This window comes from Miniopterus natalensis, chromosome 9, assembly GCF_054644295.1.
Source record: "Miniopterus natalensis isolate mMinNat1 chromosome 9, mMinNat1.hap1, whole genome shotgun sequence".
NCBI lineage: Eukaryota > Metazoa > Chordata > Mammalia > Chiroptera > Miniopteridae > Miniopterus > Miniopterus natalensis.
Window position 1 is genome coordinate 73,429,502 of NC_142089.1, and position 21,264 is coordinate 73,450,765.

The 21,264-nt window shown below is 42.6% G+C and overlaps 1 protein-coding gene across 1 annotated transcript in view; it reads right to left on the reverse strand.

The window, feature by feature from the left end:
- Positions 1–21,264, reverse strand: part of BMP6 (bone morphogenetic protein 6) — a 137,056-nt gene that overhangs the window by 19,267 nt on the left and 96,525 nt on the right. The window contains exon 2 of the mRNA XM_087820654.1: positions 8,431–8,623. Within this exon, the coding sequence (XP_087676780.1) occupies positions 8,431–8,623 (193 nt within the window). The remainder of the gene's footprint in view (positions 1–8,430; positions 8,624–21,264) is intronic.

The following is a 21,264-nucleotide window of genomic DNA, read 5'->3' on the forward strand; positions in this document are numbered from 1 at the left end:
CTAACAGGTTCCCAGGTGATGCTGATGCTGCTGGTCTGAGGACCACACTTTGAGAGCCACTAACTAGAGCACACGCCCTCTCTCTTAAATACGGGTAGTGTTACCTTCACCTGCTTTTCAGACTGAAAGTTCAAAGCTATCTGCTCTCAAGATTTCTTGCTCCCCTCCTTAAGCAGTGCAAGGCAAATGTGGGCTGCTCCACAGGTAACTGTCTGATTGTCTTATGGACTCACATTACCCTCAGGGACTTATCAACCTAGGCTGATAACTGGAATCACAGGTGAGACCAAGTTCAAGGTAGCAGGATTAGGAGGCGGCTTGCTTCTGCGTGTCTAAGACGGGGAGAGGGCAGAAGGTAGAAGAGGATTTTATATACATTCATGGCTACCTAACCTGTCCTCTTTGGCCACATAAACAAAATGATGTGCCCACAGACTGGGGTACACTCCAACATGCCATGGTGACAGTGCACAGATTAAACAAGGAGTTCTGCCACCTTTTATACATGTCATGTGCAAATCTTAAATGCTTTAGTTTTCATCACCAATCCTACATTTCCATGTCCCTTTCCAATATTGGGAAATAAAGCAGCAACAATACTGTTAATCTGTGATTTTTTTTTTTTTTTTTTTTTAAAAAGATGTTTCACAAAATAAGCTCAACTACTACTACGGCCTGCCTCCCACAGCACCGGCCATCCTGGAAAGGAGGTGCGTGCACCAAAGCAATCCACTTCTGGGAATTAATACAGAAAGCACAGTTTCCAGAAATAAAAACCTATTTCCTTTTCTCTTTCATGTTTACCAAGTGGATAAGCAGTTCCCAAACAAGAGTTTCCTCTGCCCACCACACCCTGGCTTCTCCTCACCCCCAAATTTAGCATTCTTTTGAGTGTATGCAATTCTTTATGACAACTTTAACTCCTCACTGTGCCTTTGCAAAGAACAGAACACACACAGGCTGAGGAACAATGTTTGGCAGCTTCTTGAGCCTTTACTTTTTAAATTTCAGGTAGATCATTCTAAGTATAAATAATATGCACTTCACTAAAAAGATAAAGCTAACTAGTTACATAACCCGAGCTGTAGGTCAGCTGTATTATCCCCTTTTCAGGGGCAAAGGAACAAATACTGAAAAGTTCAATGCTTGCCGGAGGCCCACACTGAGCGCGCCAGAGATTATCAAGTCAGCAGTAAGATTTCAGGAGTCCCTGAGGATCATACCTGTGAAAGCCAGATACAGAAAGAGAAACAGGTGTGGCTGTGCATGGTGATAAAAGGCTTTGATTTTCTTCTACCAAACTACAATAGTGCTCTCCTATCCTGGCTTTCTCAAATTTGCCCTTCTCTTCAAATAAGAAAACAGTCTCAGATATCTCACTTTTATCTCAGTGATGATAAAAGTACACTTACTCCACTTCAGCAGGCAGCGCTGAAAACCAACAGAATTCATAGAGCAATCAGTCTATAAAAAATGCTTTTCCAAGGGAACTATCCTCTTAGATCCTGGAACTGGATCAACGACTGGGTTCAGGTCTTGTTTTCAGAACTACACTGTTTGGTTAATGAATCAAATATCAACATTTGTGGGAATTCATTATAAAGGTTTCCAAGTAAAAATACGATACTTCAGAGATGTATGCTTCTGGCTATGATGTATCAAACTACAACTCCCACTAAGAACAAGTTTAAAGAAACAAACCTGTTTGAAGTTATCTTAGAGCAACCGACACAGTCAATACTTGATGAGTCAAGATCTCAGAAAGAAGGGAAATGCAGTAAGGTAAGCCCTGTATTTGCTATTGCCTTTTCATCTCAAAGCATTTGTTAATTCTTTGCGTGAGGCACAGATGCCAAACAGAAAGGAGCAGCAGCCTAGAGTTCAGAGCAACGTCACTGGCTAGGGACCACTAGAGTTTACGGCAGCTAGGACTTGAAGGGCTAAGGTCCCAGAGGAAAGGGTCTGCATAGAAGTGAGCTCATAAATGTGATCTCATAGAATTTTGGGTTCACTTCCTCTAGGACCTTGGCTCTTCAAGTTCTGGCTGCCTTGAACTCCAGTATTTTGCCAAATATTAAGCTGTGTACGCATGGAGTAAGAAGCTGAGAAAACAAGAAAAAAACCCAAACTGCTTAGAGAATAAAAAGCAAAGCAGACTTTTTGGCAGTCTTATAATGCTGTGGAGTTAAAAATTAGAGTTCAGAGCCCATCAAGGAAGATGGGCCCTGGTAAACATCCTTAACCTTCAGCTGAGATGTCTAAAGGAGACGTCTAACCTCTAGGAGAAAGAGAAAACCAGAAACAGATGAGTCTTAACACATCCTGCAACCCAGACTCAACTGGAAAAAAAGAACAAGGTAATCTGCTTGCATATTGTCTGCTTTCTAGAAGAAAATAAAATCCAGTCTGGACGAAGATAACAGTATCTAGAACTGTTTTTCATAAATAATGTCAAGAATTTAATTTTAAAAAATATCAGACATTCCAGGAAACAAAACCAAATGAGGAAAAATCAAGGGAACAAACAGATAATGGAAATAGATTCACAGGTGTCCCAGATAATACAGTTAATTAAACATGATATTTTAATCTAGCCTTATATAAAGAGGATAACAGATCACAAGTTGGGCCTGTTCCAGGGATGTGAGGTTGGTTTAACATTTGAAAACTTTTAATGTAGTACACTACATTAACACTATAAAGGAGAGAAATCATATCTCCAAAAATTCAGGAAAATGTTTTGATAAAATTTTACAGCAATTTCTAATTAAAAAAACTCTTAGCAAACTAGGAATAGAGAATAATTTACTTAATCTGATAGAGTATCTACAAGAACATTTATAGCAAACATCATCCTTAATGGTAAATTATTAAATCTTCCCTCCTGCCCTTAGATTAGAAATCTGACAGGGATTTCCAATCTGAGATTAGAAATCTGACAGAAATCTGAATGGAATTCAACATTGTACTGGATGTCCAGCTAGCACAACAAAACAAGAAAAAAAAGAAACACAAAGGAAGAAAACTGATATTTATAGATGGCACGATTATATTTATAGAATTTTCAAACTACTGCACGGAAAAATTATTAGAATTTATATGTGAACTTGAAAGGTTGCTGGATAAAAGAGCAATATACAAATTCAATTGTATTTCTTAATGTGAGCAAACAATTAGACACTGAAGTTTTTTAAAGTTAATAATACCATTTACAATATCATAAAAAAAAACTAAAATATCTAGAATAATTCTAAAAAAAATTTAAGAAACAAAACCCACAAAATATTATTGAGAGAAATTAAAGAAAGCCTAAATAAATAGTATATTCTTAGATTAGAATGCTCAATATTGGTTAGAATCAATTCCTCCCAAATTAATTTCTAGATTTGATGCAATTCCAATCAGAAGCCCATCAATTTTCTTTTGTGGAAACTGAAATACCTATTTTACAATTTATATGGAAATGGAAAAGTCTATAAATAGCCAAGAAAATCTTAAGGAATAAAATTGAAGAACTTACACATCAGACATCCATTCTTCTTTAAAAACTAAAAGTACTCACCCTGGCCAATGTGGCTCAGTGGGTGGAGCTTCAGCCACGCACAGAAGGGTCTTGAGTTCGATTCCTGGTCAAGGGCATGTATCTGGGTTGCAGGCTCAACCCCTCATGTGGAAGGCAACTAATCAATGTGTCTCTCTCACATTAATGTTTCTCTCTCTCTCTTCCCCTTCCCACCCTCCCTTCCACTTTCTCTAAAAATAAAAATCAATGGAAAAAATATCCTTGGGTAAAGATTAACAAACAAACAAAAAACTAAAAGAATTTAAGAGTACAGTATTGGTGAAAGAAGAGAAAAATTAACCAATGGAACAGAATAAAGATCCCAGAAACAGACAACACATATGTGATCACCTGATTTAGGACAAAGATGCCACTGAAGTAAACTGAAAACGAAAAGTATTTTCAATAAACGGTACCGGGTCAATTAGGTTTTTCTATCCTTACACAGCTTGGATATCTAATTAACTTCAGCAGCTCAGATATTATTTCAAATATCTGCTACTGTAGTTGAGTTCATTCTGCTGAGCTAAGCACTTTCCGATCCCATTGCCTCCTGGGCATCCCCACCATGACTCAAACGTGTCCAGACCAGACCTCACCTCCATTCCTCCTCCTCACTTATTCTTGTGGGTCCTGGCTCTGTGAGTGGTTCAGAGCAGCATATCAAACTAAAAGTTCTGGGAAAACAGGTATTGGCCCTTTGACAGTTATTTCCTCTCCTGGGACAATTATATTCTATCTGCAAAATAGGCTGGAATTGGTGAATTTTGTCAGAAATTCAGTTTAAGCAATAACTGAGTCAGGGCTTTTTCCCAGAACCCCACTGGCACGGCGTCAGGGCTGTCCAAAGGAAATCTTTCCCAGTTTTGCAAACCGACTTTACAGCAGCACTGCCTTGTTTCGTTGATTCAGAGATGCATTTCTTTACATCCTAGGATAAAACATACAGTGCAGGGCAAAAATAGGTTTACAGTTGTTCGTATGGAAAATAATATAATAATTAATAAATAATACTACAAGAATAAACTCTGTGTTTGACGTACTCACAACTGTAAACTACTTTTGCCCCACCCTGTAGAAACCAAACTTTAAGAAGTTTAAACAAACAAACAAACAAACAAACATTGCCTCTTTGCAAACAGAGGAGTAAGTTGTGGCACTGTTTCTACCAGGAATAATGAATTTTAAATTTGGTAATTATTTCTTACTTTAAGTGCACTATAGATAGAACATGAAAAAGAAAAGTTATCATGTACACAGAAGATAGATTATCATTGCCAAGCAATGCAACCACCAAAACATACGGAAAAGAGCACTGCATTTCAGAACGAGCAGAGGCGAGTGTGGCCGATCCATGGAACAGGACCCTCTTTCAGACACTGAACGTGCTCCTCTGATAAAATTTCTGGCTGGCTCTCAGGAGATGCTCTTTGAGTTCTAAGTACACAAAATCAATTAAAGCCAGTAAAAGTATGTCTTGTAGCCAGGTAAGAAATGTAGATGAAAGTGATATTCTTTAAAGGCCTCCGAATTGCCCTTTGACTCTAAAGGTGCTATAGAAGTAAACATCTGATCCATGTTATGACAAGCGACGTGCTACTATGATGCTACTAAACATGAGTAGGAAAGGTCAAAGTTATTCAGAGTATCCAGGTATGAAGTCAGCTTAGTGTGTCTGAGATGCAGAAGACAATGGTGGACAAATGTGTAATACTGTGAATAAGTCCAAATACTTCTGTATAAATTTATTCTAGTTTTCTAACAGACACACTTTCACCCCCAAGAGAACTGTCTCGCCTGCCACCCAGACAGAAGAATCCTTGTATGTTCCCATCGAGGCTAAGGAGATGGAGATGTGGAGCATGCCACTAGGAGACTGCTTACCCCTTTCTGGCATTTTACCTTCATCTTGGGACTGTCCCCACACCACTGGGGTGACTTTTGGGAGGCCTAGCAGACAAAAGTTTAGGCATAATTTGGACTTTGCAAAATCCCTATGTGCTGCGTTTCATTCTCTAATAGGTAATGTGCCTGTCCTGCTATCTGATGGGATCATGGTTAAGTCCTAATGAGGGAATATATGAGAAGGTCTTTTCCAAACTCGAACTACTATATAAATGCCAATTTTTACCAGTGTCATCATAAAAACATAATGATTTATAACACCAGATGTTAACACCAAACTCATCTTAAAGTATGCACACCGCACCAGAGCACATTTACAAAATCGAGTGCAAAGGCGTCCTCTGCTCCCTGATTTAACTGTCACACTGCTGGCTGGCTGACCCCGCTCTGCTCTGTGGGTTGCTCAGATCTTTCAGGACTTAGGTTCCATCTCAGGGCTTATTCTCAGGTTTTCAATAAAGTATCCAATGTTTCCCTGTTCTTAAAGCACCATCTATTCAAGGAGTCACTTTTTTTTAACTTACCTGGTCCAGTGATTTCTTATCAGTCTGAGGAATATGTATCTGTTGAGATCACAGCAATGGCCTCTCTTCCCAGAATCTTTTCTGACCCTCCCTGGGTCAGGCTTCTTAGCTGCTCTGTGCAGCAGGAGGCCCAACACATGACTTACCCTGCCTCAGCTGAGTATATGAGGGCATTGAAAAAAACCTGCTTTTTTTCTCTTTTGCAAGGAGGCCAACTATTTTGCAACACAAAAACTTGTTAAATTAAGTTAATCCATCAAATACTACAAATTTCACTGGAACACAGATTAGACAAATAGGTTTCTTTACAAGCCTGGAGAATTGTTTTTAGCCAAGACACCCCAAGACGGTACAGCTGGGGAGATCAGACCTTCCCCAGGAGTCCTGCAGTTAAATCTGGAGGCCTCTGCAAGGACATGAGGGGACAGCAGGAGGCCTGGGCTCCTGGCCCACCGATAAGAAAAGAAAAATCTCCTCCTGGCCAACCGAGAACCCTTCAAAAGCACAAAATTCTCCCAATATTTTTCCTTTTCCTATGCATAAAAATTAAACACATCCAATCACCAAATATCCCCATCCTAGACCTCACGAGAGACTCAACTCTGCTTTGACAGTCATCAAAGTTTGGGACAGTTTGGGATTTTGTTTTCCAAACTCACTGCTGGCCCCGGGGAAGTATGACACCACCGTCTTAAGCACAAGGCAGCTGTTCATTTTTGGCTGAAGTTCAATATAAACCTTACAAATGGTCTGCTAGCTCTCTTTTTAAAAATAATAATTAAAAATATTTTATAGTCACAAAACTCACCATCTAGTGTTTTCACTGTAAAGCTTTTCCTGCAGGACAGAGAAAACCATGTATTCTGACAAAGTTCTGAGCCAAAAAGGTACCAGGAGGCTATTTCCACCCGAAAAACATAATGGGGGCAAATAATTAGGCAGATGGAAAATCAACAGCGAAAGCAGTTCCGAAGACTCCCTGAACCCAATTCTCTCTGAAGCATCGAAAGAGGAAAATCTAGCAACAAATACTTTGCTTTTCAAAAGAGGCCCTCAACAGTTAAGTCATCGAATATACTTTTATTTAAGAGTGAAACTAAGACATCAAAAAACATCCCACTCCTTCTGAGATTTTGGTCTGTGATAAAGATACCATGATGGCTGTATTTTACTTATCACTTAACTATTCCAGCAAGAATTCACTACAACCATCAGTGTGTATTTCAGCACCATGATGTGTCCCCAAACCTGGCAAGTGTCCTTCCTTCTTTCTTCCTTTCCTCCTGAGAGATCTGAATATGTTTTAGGGCCAAATGTTGACAGTGCTCTCAACACTAAAATAAACCTCTTACTGGGCAAGTTACCATTCGTTATTATTTTAGTGTATGTACTTGCGACAAACCCACACACAGCTTTGTAACTTCAGGAGAAAGTGAAGTTACTCCTAAGCCGCTGGACAGTCTTGGGCAGTCGGTAGAGCTCCGAGACCAAGGGGAAGGAGGTCGCCGTGGGTTATGAGGCCGAAGCCGGCAAGTCCCTCAGAGTCTGCGAGTGCGGGGCTCGCTCTCGGCCTGGATTCTCTCCCTTTCGCCTCCGTCTTCACATCTGACCGCCAGGCTGTCTGTCCTGCGGGTTCCCCACGCACCCTGACACGTCCACGGCAAAGCTCGTCTCCTGTGCACCAGCGCTCCGCCCTCCCCAAGCTGCTAAACTGACCCCCAAAACACTAAGCAAAATTCAAGGTCACTGGAGTGTCTTCTCTGTCCTGTAAGTTTGAATTAACTTCTGTAATCCTTCAGCCTGCAGCCCTTCCTCCAAATAGCACTCCATGGAAGTCTCTTTTTATTGCTAGGGAGCCCCAGGAAGGTACTTCATTGCAGTTCTTTTATAAAATGATTTGGCCTCATTTCAGGAAATCAGAATCATGCAGACACAGAAAAAAAGTCTATCATTCCCTGTATCCAAATGATAATACATTTGACACACACACATATACACGGACACTCATTTGCTCAAGGACATAGCATACATAAAATATGCATATTATATGTATATATTATATGCACAAATACTTGAATTAGTATCATTTGTAAGCATCCTTACATAATTTTCACGTGTGAATTTATTTTAGGCACCCTCACCCATCATTCAAAGTAGGGGCTAACCAACCATGGGCGACATTTTAATCCCAATGAGTCGTATGTTCTCCCATCACAAAGGATGCTTAGTAAACACCATCTAGAAAGTCTTCATTTAAACGAAAAGAAAACCATTTAGAAAGCCTTCAACTCAATAGCAAACGATCTTCCTGCTCGCTCATCACGGTCACGGGCAAGCCCTGAACCCCAAATCGCCTTCCACAGACATACTCGGGGTTAGAGATGACAGGGTGAGAAACGGGGCCAGCCCCACCCTTTGGGCTTCCTTGAGCCCTCATACCTGTGCTGATGCTCCTGTAAGACTTGATAAATGCTGATAAGAAAAGTTTGGTTTTTAAAACTCCCCACAACACAGTCCTTGTAGATTCGGAATTCTGCAGCCGTCACCGCCTCGCCCTCAGGAATCTGGGACAAGTTGAACTTGAACTCTTTGTGGTGTCGCTGGCGAGGGGAGAACTCCTGGTCGTACTCCACTATAAGATTAAACAAGAGAGAGTGACAGCTATTGTTACTTGGCTAAGTGCCACAGGCTCACCTCAAAAGAAAGCCTCCCATTTCAATTCATAAGTGGATTACAGGTTACCAACGGCGTATTAGAGGGGTTGGGGTGGTGGAGAGCCCACTGGCTAGGCTGTCAGGTGGAGCGGGATTCAAATCCTTCATTTTACCCAAGGATTAAACAAAGTCCTCAGATTTAATTCATTTAAATACTTTAAGTACTTAGTTTAACTAAGCTGCATGAAAGCAAGTTATTTCGACTCTTGGCTTCAGGTTTTCTCATCTGCAAAAACAGGGGTAAGCATGGCTTCACGGGGAGGTTGTGAGAGTTGAGCAAACAGTAAGACCCTGTCTGGTGCTCCGGCCCTGATCCCCCGCAGCCCCCCTTCCTGCGGCCTTGCCCCCCTCGTGCCGTCAGCAGTGGGCAGGCCCCGGGCAGCCCTGGGCCCGCCTGGGTGGGCTGGTGCTGCGGGGGGGCAGTGAGCGGCCTGGGCCCGGGCCTGGGCCTGGAGCTCCACGCGTCCTGCAGTTGTACCTGCCGCCCAGTGGGCGTTTTTGTTCACGGGTTGAGGGTAAAGCCTCATAGAAAATGCTGCTCTACTGAAGCTCGCTGCCCTCCCTGTGCTGGCGGGGCCTGCGGCCTGAAGGACCCTGAGGGGACCCTGCACTGCGAAGGGCAAGTCACCGAGGGGCCTGCTCCCTGCCAACGCTTTGCTTCAGGCTGGGGAGGACTGGTCTGCAGGTTGCTGGTGGCTGTATTTTTAATGAAATCTTTTCCCTGCTTGAAGAGAAGCCAAATTATGAAAAACTACACCTACTAACGGTCATTTTGGGTCAACTTTCAGGTGTCGATGTGAGAGAAGCAGTATCAGCCCCAGACGCTCAGTGCGCGTAACTGCTGTGCAGGGAAAAGCAGCTCTGCTCCCCCGGGGAGCCCTCCCGCTCCCCGAGAGGCTGGGCCGCCTCTGCCCTGCTGCTCGCTTAGTTTTCTTTTGAATGGCAGCCGCAGCAAAGTCCCATGAGCAAATTAATCCTTTATGGCAAATTTTTCCCAGGGCTTGTGGGCAGAAAAAAATCAAATTATTAGCCACCTCCAACTGCCCACTTTCTCCCACATGTGGTGCTCTCCATAATCACCAGGGAAAAGCTTTGGTGATTTAGCTTCTTAAAAAAAAAAAAAAAGCCAATAACTTCACATGAACCTAAGGCCTCGATGGCATCTGCGGAAGCTGAGGAGAGTGAAGCCATCTACAGGAATGAGGTTTTAAATAAAGAATTTCTGAAACTGCCATGTGACTATGCAACAAATCTTGTAGATTCAAGCTCTCTTTCTCTCTCTTTCCTTTTTCTTAATGTTAGGGGTTAAAAGAGGACAAGCTTTGGCTTATGTAAGAGCTTGAATATAAGTTTAAAAAGGTCTAACCAGAAAGTAAACCATAGTTTAGTCCCAACAAGAGAGCAGGTTTTCTAATTAGTGGCTAAGCATGAAAAGCAATATTGTTGGGGAGTTCACCCGAGGCCACCCACACATGACGGTGTATCACTTTCCCCTAAAACTGATCTGCCTTTTAAGTGTGATATGTTATCATCGGTGGTTAAAAAGTGAATCAACTCTGATTTCCCAAAGAGACTTTCTAAAAAAGAGTCACACGGCTTTTCTAAGGGCCTTTTGGCTGCATAAATTTTAATGTCACTAAATGAAAATGTATTTTTAAGATTCACTTAAGAGAGAATACTTAAAAATTCCTAGAATAAGTCTTTCCTTGCTCTTAATATAAACAATTAGAAAAAAATATATAGATGTGAAGATATAAGACAGTAAGTAACAAGATATTTCAGTTAAGGAGCAGAGAAAGGGACAGAAATGTCAATAAATGAGAAATGTGGTAGCTAGTCTTTGGAGAGGTGCACCACCCCCAACAAACCATACCTCCCTGTATTCATACCCTTGGGTGGTCTCCCTGCTCTTGTGTGGCTCTGGGCTGGCCCTGTGACCTTCTTTGGACCAACAAAATGCAGCAACAGTGGTGCTGAGTGACTTTCTAGGCTAGGGCATAAGTTTTACACTTCCTTCCACTTACGTTCTTGGAATGTCTGTGTGGGGAGAGATGGATACAATGTAGAAAGTCCAGCTATTCTGGAACTTCCATGCTGTGAGGAAGCTCAAGCTAACCATGCAGAGAGGCTGTGTGACGCACGGAGAGACATAGGGAGGGAGGGAGGGAAGAGCCCAGTCAGTCCACAACAGCCTCAGTTGAGGCACCAGCCTTGTTATGACAGTGCCATCTGAGATGTCCAATCCAGTGGGACCTTTAGATGACTCATACCCCAGCCACCATTTGACTACAATTGCATGAGAGACTTTGAGAGACCTTGAGAGAGAACCGTCCAGTTGAACTTAGTCATTTCACAAGACTGTAGTAATAATACCTTATTGTTTATGCCACTTTGTCTGGGTGACTTGTTGCAACTAACACAAGAAAAAGAGAAGACAGGAGAGAATGAGAGGGAGATGAAGAAAAAGGGAAGTCTGCCCCTGCTGGAAGGGGGGGAATTCTTAAGGACCTGGATTTCGAAATGCTGGGAGGCAACACATACGATCAGAAGGGATCCTGGCAAATGCTTGCAGGATGTGAAGAGAGAGAGAAGGAACCTAAAAGTGAGAAAACAAGAACAGTGCAAAGCCTTAATTCTCTTATAGTGTGAATTAGAACTCATTGCCTTAGTGTGCATTGCCTCATTTCTCCTTTACCACAGCAATGTTACCCTGAAGCATGGAACTTTCTTCTGCTTTCTCTTTTTCCTTCTCTGAAGAGATTCATGGTCTTTTCAGCCCCTGAGTCTCTGATTGCTACTCAGCTACTTTTAGGTTCTTTCCCACCCAAAGCCTTTACTGCCTTCCACTGCCTTGCCCCTCTCTGTGACTTTTAGCTGGAAGTAGTAGCACCTTCCTCGCCCTCCCTGTGACACCTCAACCACCGGTCACTGGAGTTTGCTTGGAACCCCTCTTTTCTCCCCCAGTCTTTGGCGTCCGATTGAATTTACACAGTGCATTTTGTTAATGTCTTATAGGGTTACAAAAAAAATAAGCACAATTAGGTCACTTGCCTGCACCTGCATTTGAAGACCACAATGGTGAAACAGTCATATTTCCAAGGAGCTTAGCATTCCCCCTTCCAGATGTACAATGCTGAATTCCTTAAATCTCAGAGAGTTCGGAAGTTTGAGAGAGGGCCTCGTCCTGAATTCAGTGCTCACTACCTGTTTTGCAGCCTCCAGCATTTGGCTTTTCAACAGTGATGCCACGTGATAGATAATTAAGTAGTAGCTAGTAGTGTTGACAAATTGTCAAGCTGGTTTTGGATTCCACTTCCCTTTCCTCTTACTTATATGATGCTGAGTAAGATTAGTCAAATTTCCGGTTATCAGTTAAATGGGAATAATAACATTTCTGAAGATTAAGTATGACAATCTATACAAAATAGTCAGTGGTAGAGTGAGTGCTCAGTAAGTGTTCGCTGTAATTATCATTGGCTGGTATTTGAGAATCTGGCTCCTCCGAGCTTAGAGTATGTCATTGCTGACTAATTCAAATTTGTTCATGAGTCTGTAGACAGCGCTGATTAATCCTTCTGCTAAATTAGCTTTTTAAATTAGAGATTCGTTCTGTGAAAATCGCAGTAAGTGAAATCACCATATTGAGTACCATCAGCCTTGGTGTTTGGCTACTGGGTACAGTGCTGTGTTCTCCGAAGCAATAAATCCTAGAATTTGTCATTTCAAGGACTAGTGAAAATATTTTTTAACTGGAATGACCTTACACAAGGTCACCTACTTTCTCTGTTTGCCACTGGTAAGTACAATAAAACAAGACAACAAACTATGTTCTTTTAACTCTATGATTCGATTTCTAAAGATCTGGTTAACACCAAATAAAAAAGGAAGGACATAATTGAAAAATACATATAATCCTTGAAATTGAATAAATTTAGCTTTATAAAACTCATTGTTCTCTCTTTTGCCTCAGACTAAACCATTTGAAATTTCAGACCCGGTCCAGACCTTTGGCCAACATGTACACTTCAAAATCGCTAAAGTGGTAAATTCTGTTATGCATATTATACCACAATAAAAAAACTAACAAAAAAATGGACATTTCTTACACAATCACAATGCATGATCATCCCTAAGTCAAAATAATTCTTCATTTTCCTCTAATACCCAATTGATAATCAATTTCCTCAAATACCTCAAAAAACTCTTTCTCCATTTGGTTTATTGGAATCAAGAGCCAAACAGGGTTCACTCGTTACATTGGCTGCTCTGTCTCTTAAGTCTCTTCTAAACTAGCAAACCAGGATGAATGATGATGAATCTACATAAAAGCCCTACAGCTGACAATATACTTAATGGTGATACATTCAAACCACTTCCTTTAAAATCAGGAAAAGGTGAGATGCTCATTTTCAGGCTCAGATTTGAGTCCAGTTCAGTACTATGAAGATTAAATAACAAAAAGGGAAGACACACGTTACAAACTGTTGGACCCAATAAGAAAGCTTAGCAGATTACCTCCCCGACTGTCTCATTGAGTTCAGGCTGTTATAACAAAAATATTACAGACCAGGCGACTTAAACAGAAGACATTTATTTCTCACGGCTCTGGAGTCTGGAAGTCCTGCGTGATCAGGGTGCCAGCCTGGTCAGGTCCGTGGCGAGGGCCCTCCTCCTTGCTATGCCCCACAGAGCCTCCCTTGGTACACGCGTGAAAGAGCGTGAGCTCTAGTCTCCCTCTTCCTATGAGGATGCTGATTCCACCATGGGGCTCCCACCCTCATTATGTCATCTCAACCTAATTACCTCCCAAAGGCCCACCTCCTAATACCATCTCATTGGGGATTCAAGTTCCAACACTATGAATTATGGCGGGACACAAACACACAGTCCGTCCCATTGACCTTGAGGTGTCACATCATTTGTTCTGCTACATTTGATTTTATGGTTTGGAATTCTTGTGTTTGTGTTCATAAGTGACAGTGGTGACGGCCCCACCTCATACAGTGTTAATTTGGTTTTAAGTTATACTTGCCTTTGGAATAAGTTCCTTTGGAGAAAAATTTTAATTATTCATTCGTTTTCCTTTAAACATATGAAGATATTCAAGCTATCGATTTTATTTATTTATTACTGTTGACACTATTACAGGTGTTCCCCATTTCCCCCCCACTTGTCCGCCTCCACCCAGCCCCTGCCCTGCCCCTCTGGCCTTCGCCACACTGCTGTCTGCGTCCATGAGTTATGCATATAAGTCAGTGTCCATTTTCTAGAGGTTTGTCAATTTGGGTTAAACTTTTCAAATTCATCACTATATGTTTTTTTCAGAGTATTCTATTTTTTAATCTCTGTTTTACCTGTGGCTTTTAACTCTAATACCGTTTATTTGTGGGTTCCTTTTTCCATGATTCTTCTTATTGGAGGTCATTTTCTTCCCCCCTTCTTGCTCCTGCTTAATTTGATTGTAATAAAGATATTTTAGCCTGGCCGGGCGTGGCTCAGTGGTTGAGCGTCGACCTAGGATCCAGGCGATCAGGGTTCGATTCCCGGTCAGGGCACATGCCCGGGTTGCGGGCTAGCCGATCAGTGGCTCTCATCATTGATGTTTCTATCTCTGTCTCTCCCTCTCCTTTCCTCTCAAATCAATAAAGATATATTTTTTAAAAAAAGATATTTTAATAGAGTTATTTTCTGAATATCATCCCACAAAGTCTGAATTATTTCAATTAAAGTTGTCTGAAGAAAAATAAAGATGCCATCAATTTCAACTTCAAATATAAGAGAGAAAAGAAAGAGCAGCGAGGGAAGAAAAAGCATAGAATAACCTCTCTATTTAATACACTTAAAAGGAGTCACATATTATTTTCCCACTAACAGGACTCACTCAATAGTTAATTCAAATTCTCCCTTTTCCAAACGCTTCAGACTTCTTGTAGTTACACACCAAAACTGAAAAACTTGAAACTCTTTTCTTTAATTGCCATTCCATCGACTTCTGTAAACAGGTTTTCATGCCATGGCACAAGTTTGTTTACTTTGAGGCAACAAGAGCAGTTCAGGCCAGCCTTCCAAGGGCTGAAACAACGGCAGCCTTCTGACTTTTATGCAGCAAGCACACAGCCTCAAATAGTAATAGAGATACTGAACTGAACTCTCCAACTCACTTTCTTTAAAAAAAATTTTTTTTATTGATTTCAGAGAGAGGAAGGGAGAGGGAGGGAGAGATAGAAACATCAATGATGAGTCATTGGTCGGCTGCCTCCTGCACGCCCCTTGCTGAGGATCGAGCCCGCAACCCAGGCACGTGCCCTGACCGACCGGGAATCAAACTGTGATCTCCTGGATCCTAGATTGATGCTCAACCGCTGAGCCACGCCAGCTGGGCCCTCCAATTCACTTTTTAACCACAGTGAGATGATAGACTTTACCCTCCAGGATTTACCAAATATTTTTAAATACATGTATTAATGTTCTATGAGAATCACAAATATCAGGAAGAATCTATTTTCCTGGCTGCCATCATCCAAGTGACTCTTTCGTAAACTTCAATTTTTATTTAAAATAATTATAGACCCACAGGTAGCTGCAGAAAACATGAGGATGGATTAAAAAAAAACACTAGAGAGATCCCATGTAAGCTCTTACATAACTGAAGAACACTGGCATTCTACTTCAACTACACTTCATGCTCCACCTTCACCACTTTTTCCATGCTTTTGGGGTCTGTGTATATGTAACCCTGTGATGGTTTATCACTTGTATAGATTCCTGTAACCACCAGCACAATTCAGATGCAACGCTGTTCTGTCACCGCAAAGGAACTCCTTGGGCCCACCTACCCTTTATCCCAAGCGGCTTTGTCCGACCAGACCCGGTACCTACCTCACAAAGAGCTTTCGGACCAACGAGAAGTGCTTCCACATAATAAGGGTTAACCAAGTCATTTTTCTTATCGTTAAAAACTCATTTTAGAACCATTCTCCTACCCAAATACAGATGTTACCCTCACTGAGGCTGGGAAGAAGCTCAGCAGCTACACACACACGTCTTACAATGGAAATCAGCCACAGGCCTCAGCTCACGAGAGCACACACTCACGCACTTAGATCAATAAACGTGTCACGAGGAGATTTAAGCCGAGTCACTGCAGCCTTGACAGAATTCCATTAACATCAGATAACCACATTTATGCCTACTTATCAGGACTGTTACAAAGAAGCAATCAGAGCACATTTAGTAAAAATCAATATATACAATCAGCATTTTTTCGCAGTGAAGAAGTTTAACGTCTTCAGTCAAAGCTCACAGATAGGAGAGCCCGAAGAGAAAATGAATGACTCTCCCACCCTCTGATCCAACGGAGGAGGGGTAATGGGTAGAATGTCCTCCCTGACTGGGAGAAGAAATTTAAGGGCCCAGGCTAATGATTTCTTTTCAGATGACCTTGCGTCTCTCATCACTTTGATAACGTCATGGTCCGTGGTGTGCTGGAGCCTCACTGTGTGTTTCTTTTCATTTAGTCTGCCCAGATTACACCGTACTTCATGAATCTGTGGATTCCTATCTTTCGTCAGTTCTGGAAAGTTCTTTCATCAGTTCTGGAACATTCTGAGTCATTAGCTCATCAGTGAGGGCCTCTTCTCCCTTCGCTTTAGTGTCTCCGTCAAGATTGACAGCTAGATGTGTATTCGACTCTCTCATTCTAATTTCCATGTCTCTTAACCGCTCTTTTATGTCACTGATCTCCCTGTCTCTTGGCTGGACAATTTCTTTAGGTCTATCGACAAGTTCGCCAATTCCTTCTTCAGCTGGGTAAACGTATATTTTAGGAGCCATCTATTAGTTTATCATTTTGGTGACTTTTAACAAAAAATTTCTAATAGCTCTATTTGTTGTTGTTGCTGTGTGGTCTGCTTGGTCACTTTCGGTTGCCAATTGTCCCAGATTACTATATTATACTAGTCTTTATTCTTTGTGTATTTCCTATATAGTTTGTCTAACATTTTCTCTCTAACTTGGTGTCTGTTTCCTAGCATGTGAAATCCTTGGGGAACTTAATCAACATTGCCACCCTATCCCTCTGGTGGCTTTCATCTTGGTGATTTATTTATTTCCTTGTGGGTTTGGAGATTTTAAATTAATTTTTGATTGAAAATAATCTTGGATGTTTAAGTTGGTGTTGCTTTTCTTCCCCCCAAAGAGATGTACACTTGCTTTTTTGGGGAACATTACCAACATGGAACCACTTGTGTCCCGTGGAGGGCCCTGCCTTAATTTAATCTGGAGCAGCTCTCCCATGTGCCTGGACCCCCAGCTCATCTCACGACTGGCAGTGGTGTTGGTATTTGCACTCACAGAAACCTGGCTTTTATGTTTGTTTGCTCACAGTAACAGACTCAGGGGAGTCCTCAAAGATGGCCCCGAGTCCCTGACATTCATGCTGCACATATTTGCTCTTGTTTATCCTGGATCTAGTCGTATGTCAGCAGGAGGGCCTTACAGATTATCTAGCCTACGATCCTTCCAGAATTTGAAGACTTTATTTTATCTTGTGTGTTTAGAAAATAACATTTGGGACACATTACTCTCAACTCCTAAAGATATTATAAAACCTGCCTAATATTTGAAGAGCTCACAAACATTTCTCAGAATAGTCCCAGAAGACAGGCAAAGCAAATATCATCACTATCATATCACTAGGATCCCGAGGCCAAAAGCAGTTAAGGGGCTTCCCTATGCCACTCACGTTTATGATTTCAACTATTATTGTTATGCTTCAGCCTTTCACAATTCCATCTCCAGCTCGTTGCTCTCCCTGAAGGGATGCGTTTGTCTTACTGCTGGGCACAGCCCTTCCTCCAGATGCTGTGCGTGTTCTAGAAGGCGGCATGTATAACGGAACTCACCATCCCCCGCTTAACTGACTTGCCCCTGTAGCCGCACCTCTGTCCATCGGGTCACTCTAGACTGGACAGTTAATCACCAACTCCTGTTGACTTTGCCTTCTAGAACTGCACTAGCCATGTGCAATTATTTAAATGTAAATTGATTAAAATTTAAAATTTAGTTCCTCAGCCACACTAGCCACATGTGAAGTATTCAGTAGCCACGTACAACTGGTGGGCACTATATAGATACATCATGGTGCACTTCTGTCAGTAGGATTCTACTGGATGGCACTGTTCTAAACGTTTCTCTAACCCACCTGGTCCTGCCCCTCCACAACCACTGCCCTTGTGCAGAGCCTAGTCCCGCTGCCGCCAGTTTTGCCTCCTGTCCATCCATTCTCCGTACTGCAGCTAGTAGCAGGGTTACAAAACTGACCTTGTAACTTGCCTGCATAGAGCCTCTAATATTCCCCCAGTCACCTTCTGGCCTCATCCCTCACCTTTCTCTGCCTTGAATGACACTCTTGGGAGACACTAAACTGCTCTGTTTTTCCAACCACACTCCCCAGGACCTCAGGCCTTTGCCGTCCTTATAGAATCTCCTTGCCCTTTAAAAGGCATTTCCCTCCCTCACCTTTTACAGGCCCAAGTTTTGAAGCAGCAGCACTAGAGACCCAGAATACTGATTTGCAGATGGCTGGGCACTCTGAGCTCAGGGGGCAAACCCCAAGCATGTTACATTTTAAAAAGCAGAGGAAAGAAACGAATCTGTTCAAACTCCTTCAGTTATACTCAAGCCATATCACAAGGTCACCATGCACAAGGAAGATGGAATGGGTTTTTAAATCCCATCCTTAATTTAGAGAAACAGACCTCGAACTCTTTTTCTTTCTCTTTTATTATTTTTAAGGTGAAGTGAAATTTACATATTAAAATTAACCATTTTAAAGTGAACAATTTAGTATATACACAATATTGTAAAACCACCACCTCTAACCACCACCTCTTATCTTTACAATATTGTAAAACCACCACCTCCATCACCCGAAAAGAACACCTCACACCCATGAAGCAGTAGCTCCCCACTCTCTCCTCCCACCAACCTATGTTCTATTTCTATGGATCTGCATGTTGTGGGTATTTCATATGAATGGAATCATACAATTCTTTGTAACTTGTTTCTTTCACTTAGCGTAATGCTTCAAGGTTCCTCAATAGCGTCAGCGTGTATCAGCACTGCATTCCTTCTTTATGGCTGTGTGATATTCTATTGTACGTACACGCCACACTTTGTCTATCCATTCATCCTGACAGACATTTAGACTATTTCCACCTTTTGGCTATTGGGAACAGTGCTTCTATCAACATGCATGGACATGTATTCAAATGCCTGTTTTCAGTTTGTTTGTGTATACAGCGTGGGGCAAAAGAAGGCTTACACTTGTTCTTATGAAAAATAATACAATAATTGCTAAATAATAATACGAGAATAAACTCTGCGTTTCACACAGGCACAACTGTAAATCAACTTTTGCCACACCCTGTATACCTCTTCCATTCTCTTTGTTTTCTTCATCTCTCCTTCTCAGCCGCTGATTCCCCAGAGTTAATGTGGGAGGGGCTGGTAATGACCCATCAGAGTTTAGTCACAGCCTGTCCTAAACTCAGGGCTATCAGCTAAGCACCCTCCTCAGGGCCAGGCTAGGCAAGAACCTGAACAGAAAGAGGCCGGAACATGAATGAGTGTTGAATGTGCCCAGGACAGTCTGACACATTGTAGGTTTGCAATAAATGTTTGCTGAGTCTGGTTATAAACAAGGTTAATCCAGGGGAGTTGCAGAAGAGACCTCCAGAAGGAGAAGTAGACAGATGCTGTAGACCAAAAGTCGAAAGAAGAAAAGGGTACCTCAGAAGCCGACATTGTGGGGAGGGTGACAAGAGAGAATGGAAATTGAGCACTGATGAGAGATAGCTGCTTGCCAGAAGAAATCCTGGGAACGTTGAAAAGAGAGGAACCCTGATCAAATGGCTATTGTTTCTTCTTTTGAAAGTCAGGAGTCTAGTACGCAGGAAAGAGCGCAGGAGCGACAGGCCAAAGATGTGAGGCCACAAAGCAGTAATGTCTCTTTTCAGCCCTGTCAAGTTACTTAACTGTTCCCAGTCTCTTAAAGCATCTACAGAGTGGCCGTGAAATCTGGAAACAAAGGCAGTATTATTTTATCATGTCTTAGAATGTCATAGCAATAGCCCATGTATTATGGATTATGCCTGTGTTGACTCATTTGGTGACGGCCGTCTATACGTGGGGTAGGGACGTGTCCCCACAGGCGAGTGTGAGAGGCACAGGAGCCCCAGGATGCTCCGCACACCCCGGCAGGGCCCGAAGCACTAGCCGTGCGGCCTTTTGTTCAGAGCGCTGCTCACCCAGACCACGCACCCTTCACACGCACCCTTCCCTGGCCAATCAATTCTACTGCTTCCATCAGAACTTCTGCAGAGACGCACAGAGAGTGAGAGCAAGAGCACGGAAAAATCCATGGCAGGAAAAATTAGTCCTTAAATAATTGGGAGTTGAACTAGGTTAGGCAACAGTTCCTCTCATTGGGTGGCAGCTTAAATAAACACTAAATCCTGCCTTTCTCCACAGTGGACTTCTGACCATGACAGTGGAGCTATTTGCTTTAATGAAACATTCAAGATTTAAAAGTTAGAAGTAACTGACAGGCCCACTCCTTGCTTTGGTTCCCAGGGTTGCCGGGGTTTCATACGCCTATCAAGTTACACTGCATCAGATGACCTGTTATTATTCGAGGCACAGAAGCGAGCGTGCCAAACACGGGACGAGGGCCGAGTCCTTTCTCATGATCCCTTCTAACCTCTCCTCCACGTGATCGGCCCAGGCGGCCTGACCACTGGGGAGTGGGGCCAGCACACACCCCGGCGAGGAACATCTGCACATGGCCTCCCCCCTCACCTCAACCACACACCGGTGGCCACAGAAAAGGCAGGCCTGTCACTGCTGAGCGCTGGACCTCCCCTCGAACATACACCCCACCAGGGCAGGAAATTCCGTCTCGTTCCCCTATGTATCACGAGCGCCTAAAACAGTGCTGCCACATCGCGGTGCCCAGGACTCGTTTGCTGAATGAATAAGTGATGGAGCCATACTTCTCAAGCAGTGGCCGGCCTGGCTCGGCCTCAGCAAGGGACAGACACTGGAAACTTTCTTGGTGAAACTAAGACCTGCAGTTCTAAATGAAGATGTGGCCAGGGCTGCGGAGGTGTGGGTGGGACACGAGCTCATGCCCAGGGTTTCTAAACAAGAGACTGGGAAATACCACCATGGGGGGCGAGACCGTGCGGCGTGAACACACAAGCACAGAACAGGGTCGTCCCTTGCCTTCAACAGACAGAACTTGGATCCCCACATCCTTGCAAAAACACAACAAAATTCGTCTTTCTGGACTGTTCTTAGAGAATAATATCCCTCCTTTTCTGGGGGAACAAGCTCTCGTGTCTCTTTTGAGCAATAACTATACTAGTATGTTTGGCCCCACCTGGTTTGAAGTGCTTACAGACAGTGCTTCCTAAGTGAAACAACAGCACTCATCGAGATCAAGCATTTGAACGTATGAGTTGAAAAACAAAAGAGATTAACAGCAAATACCAAAACC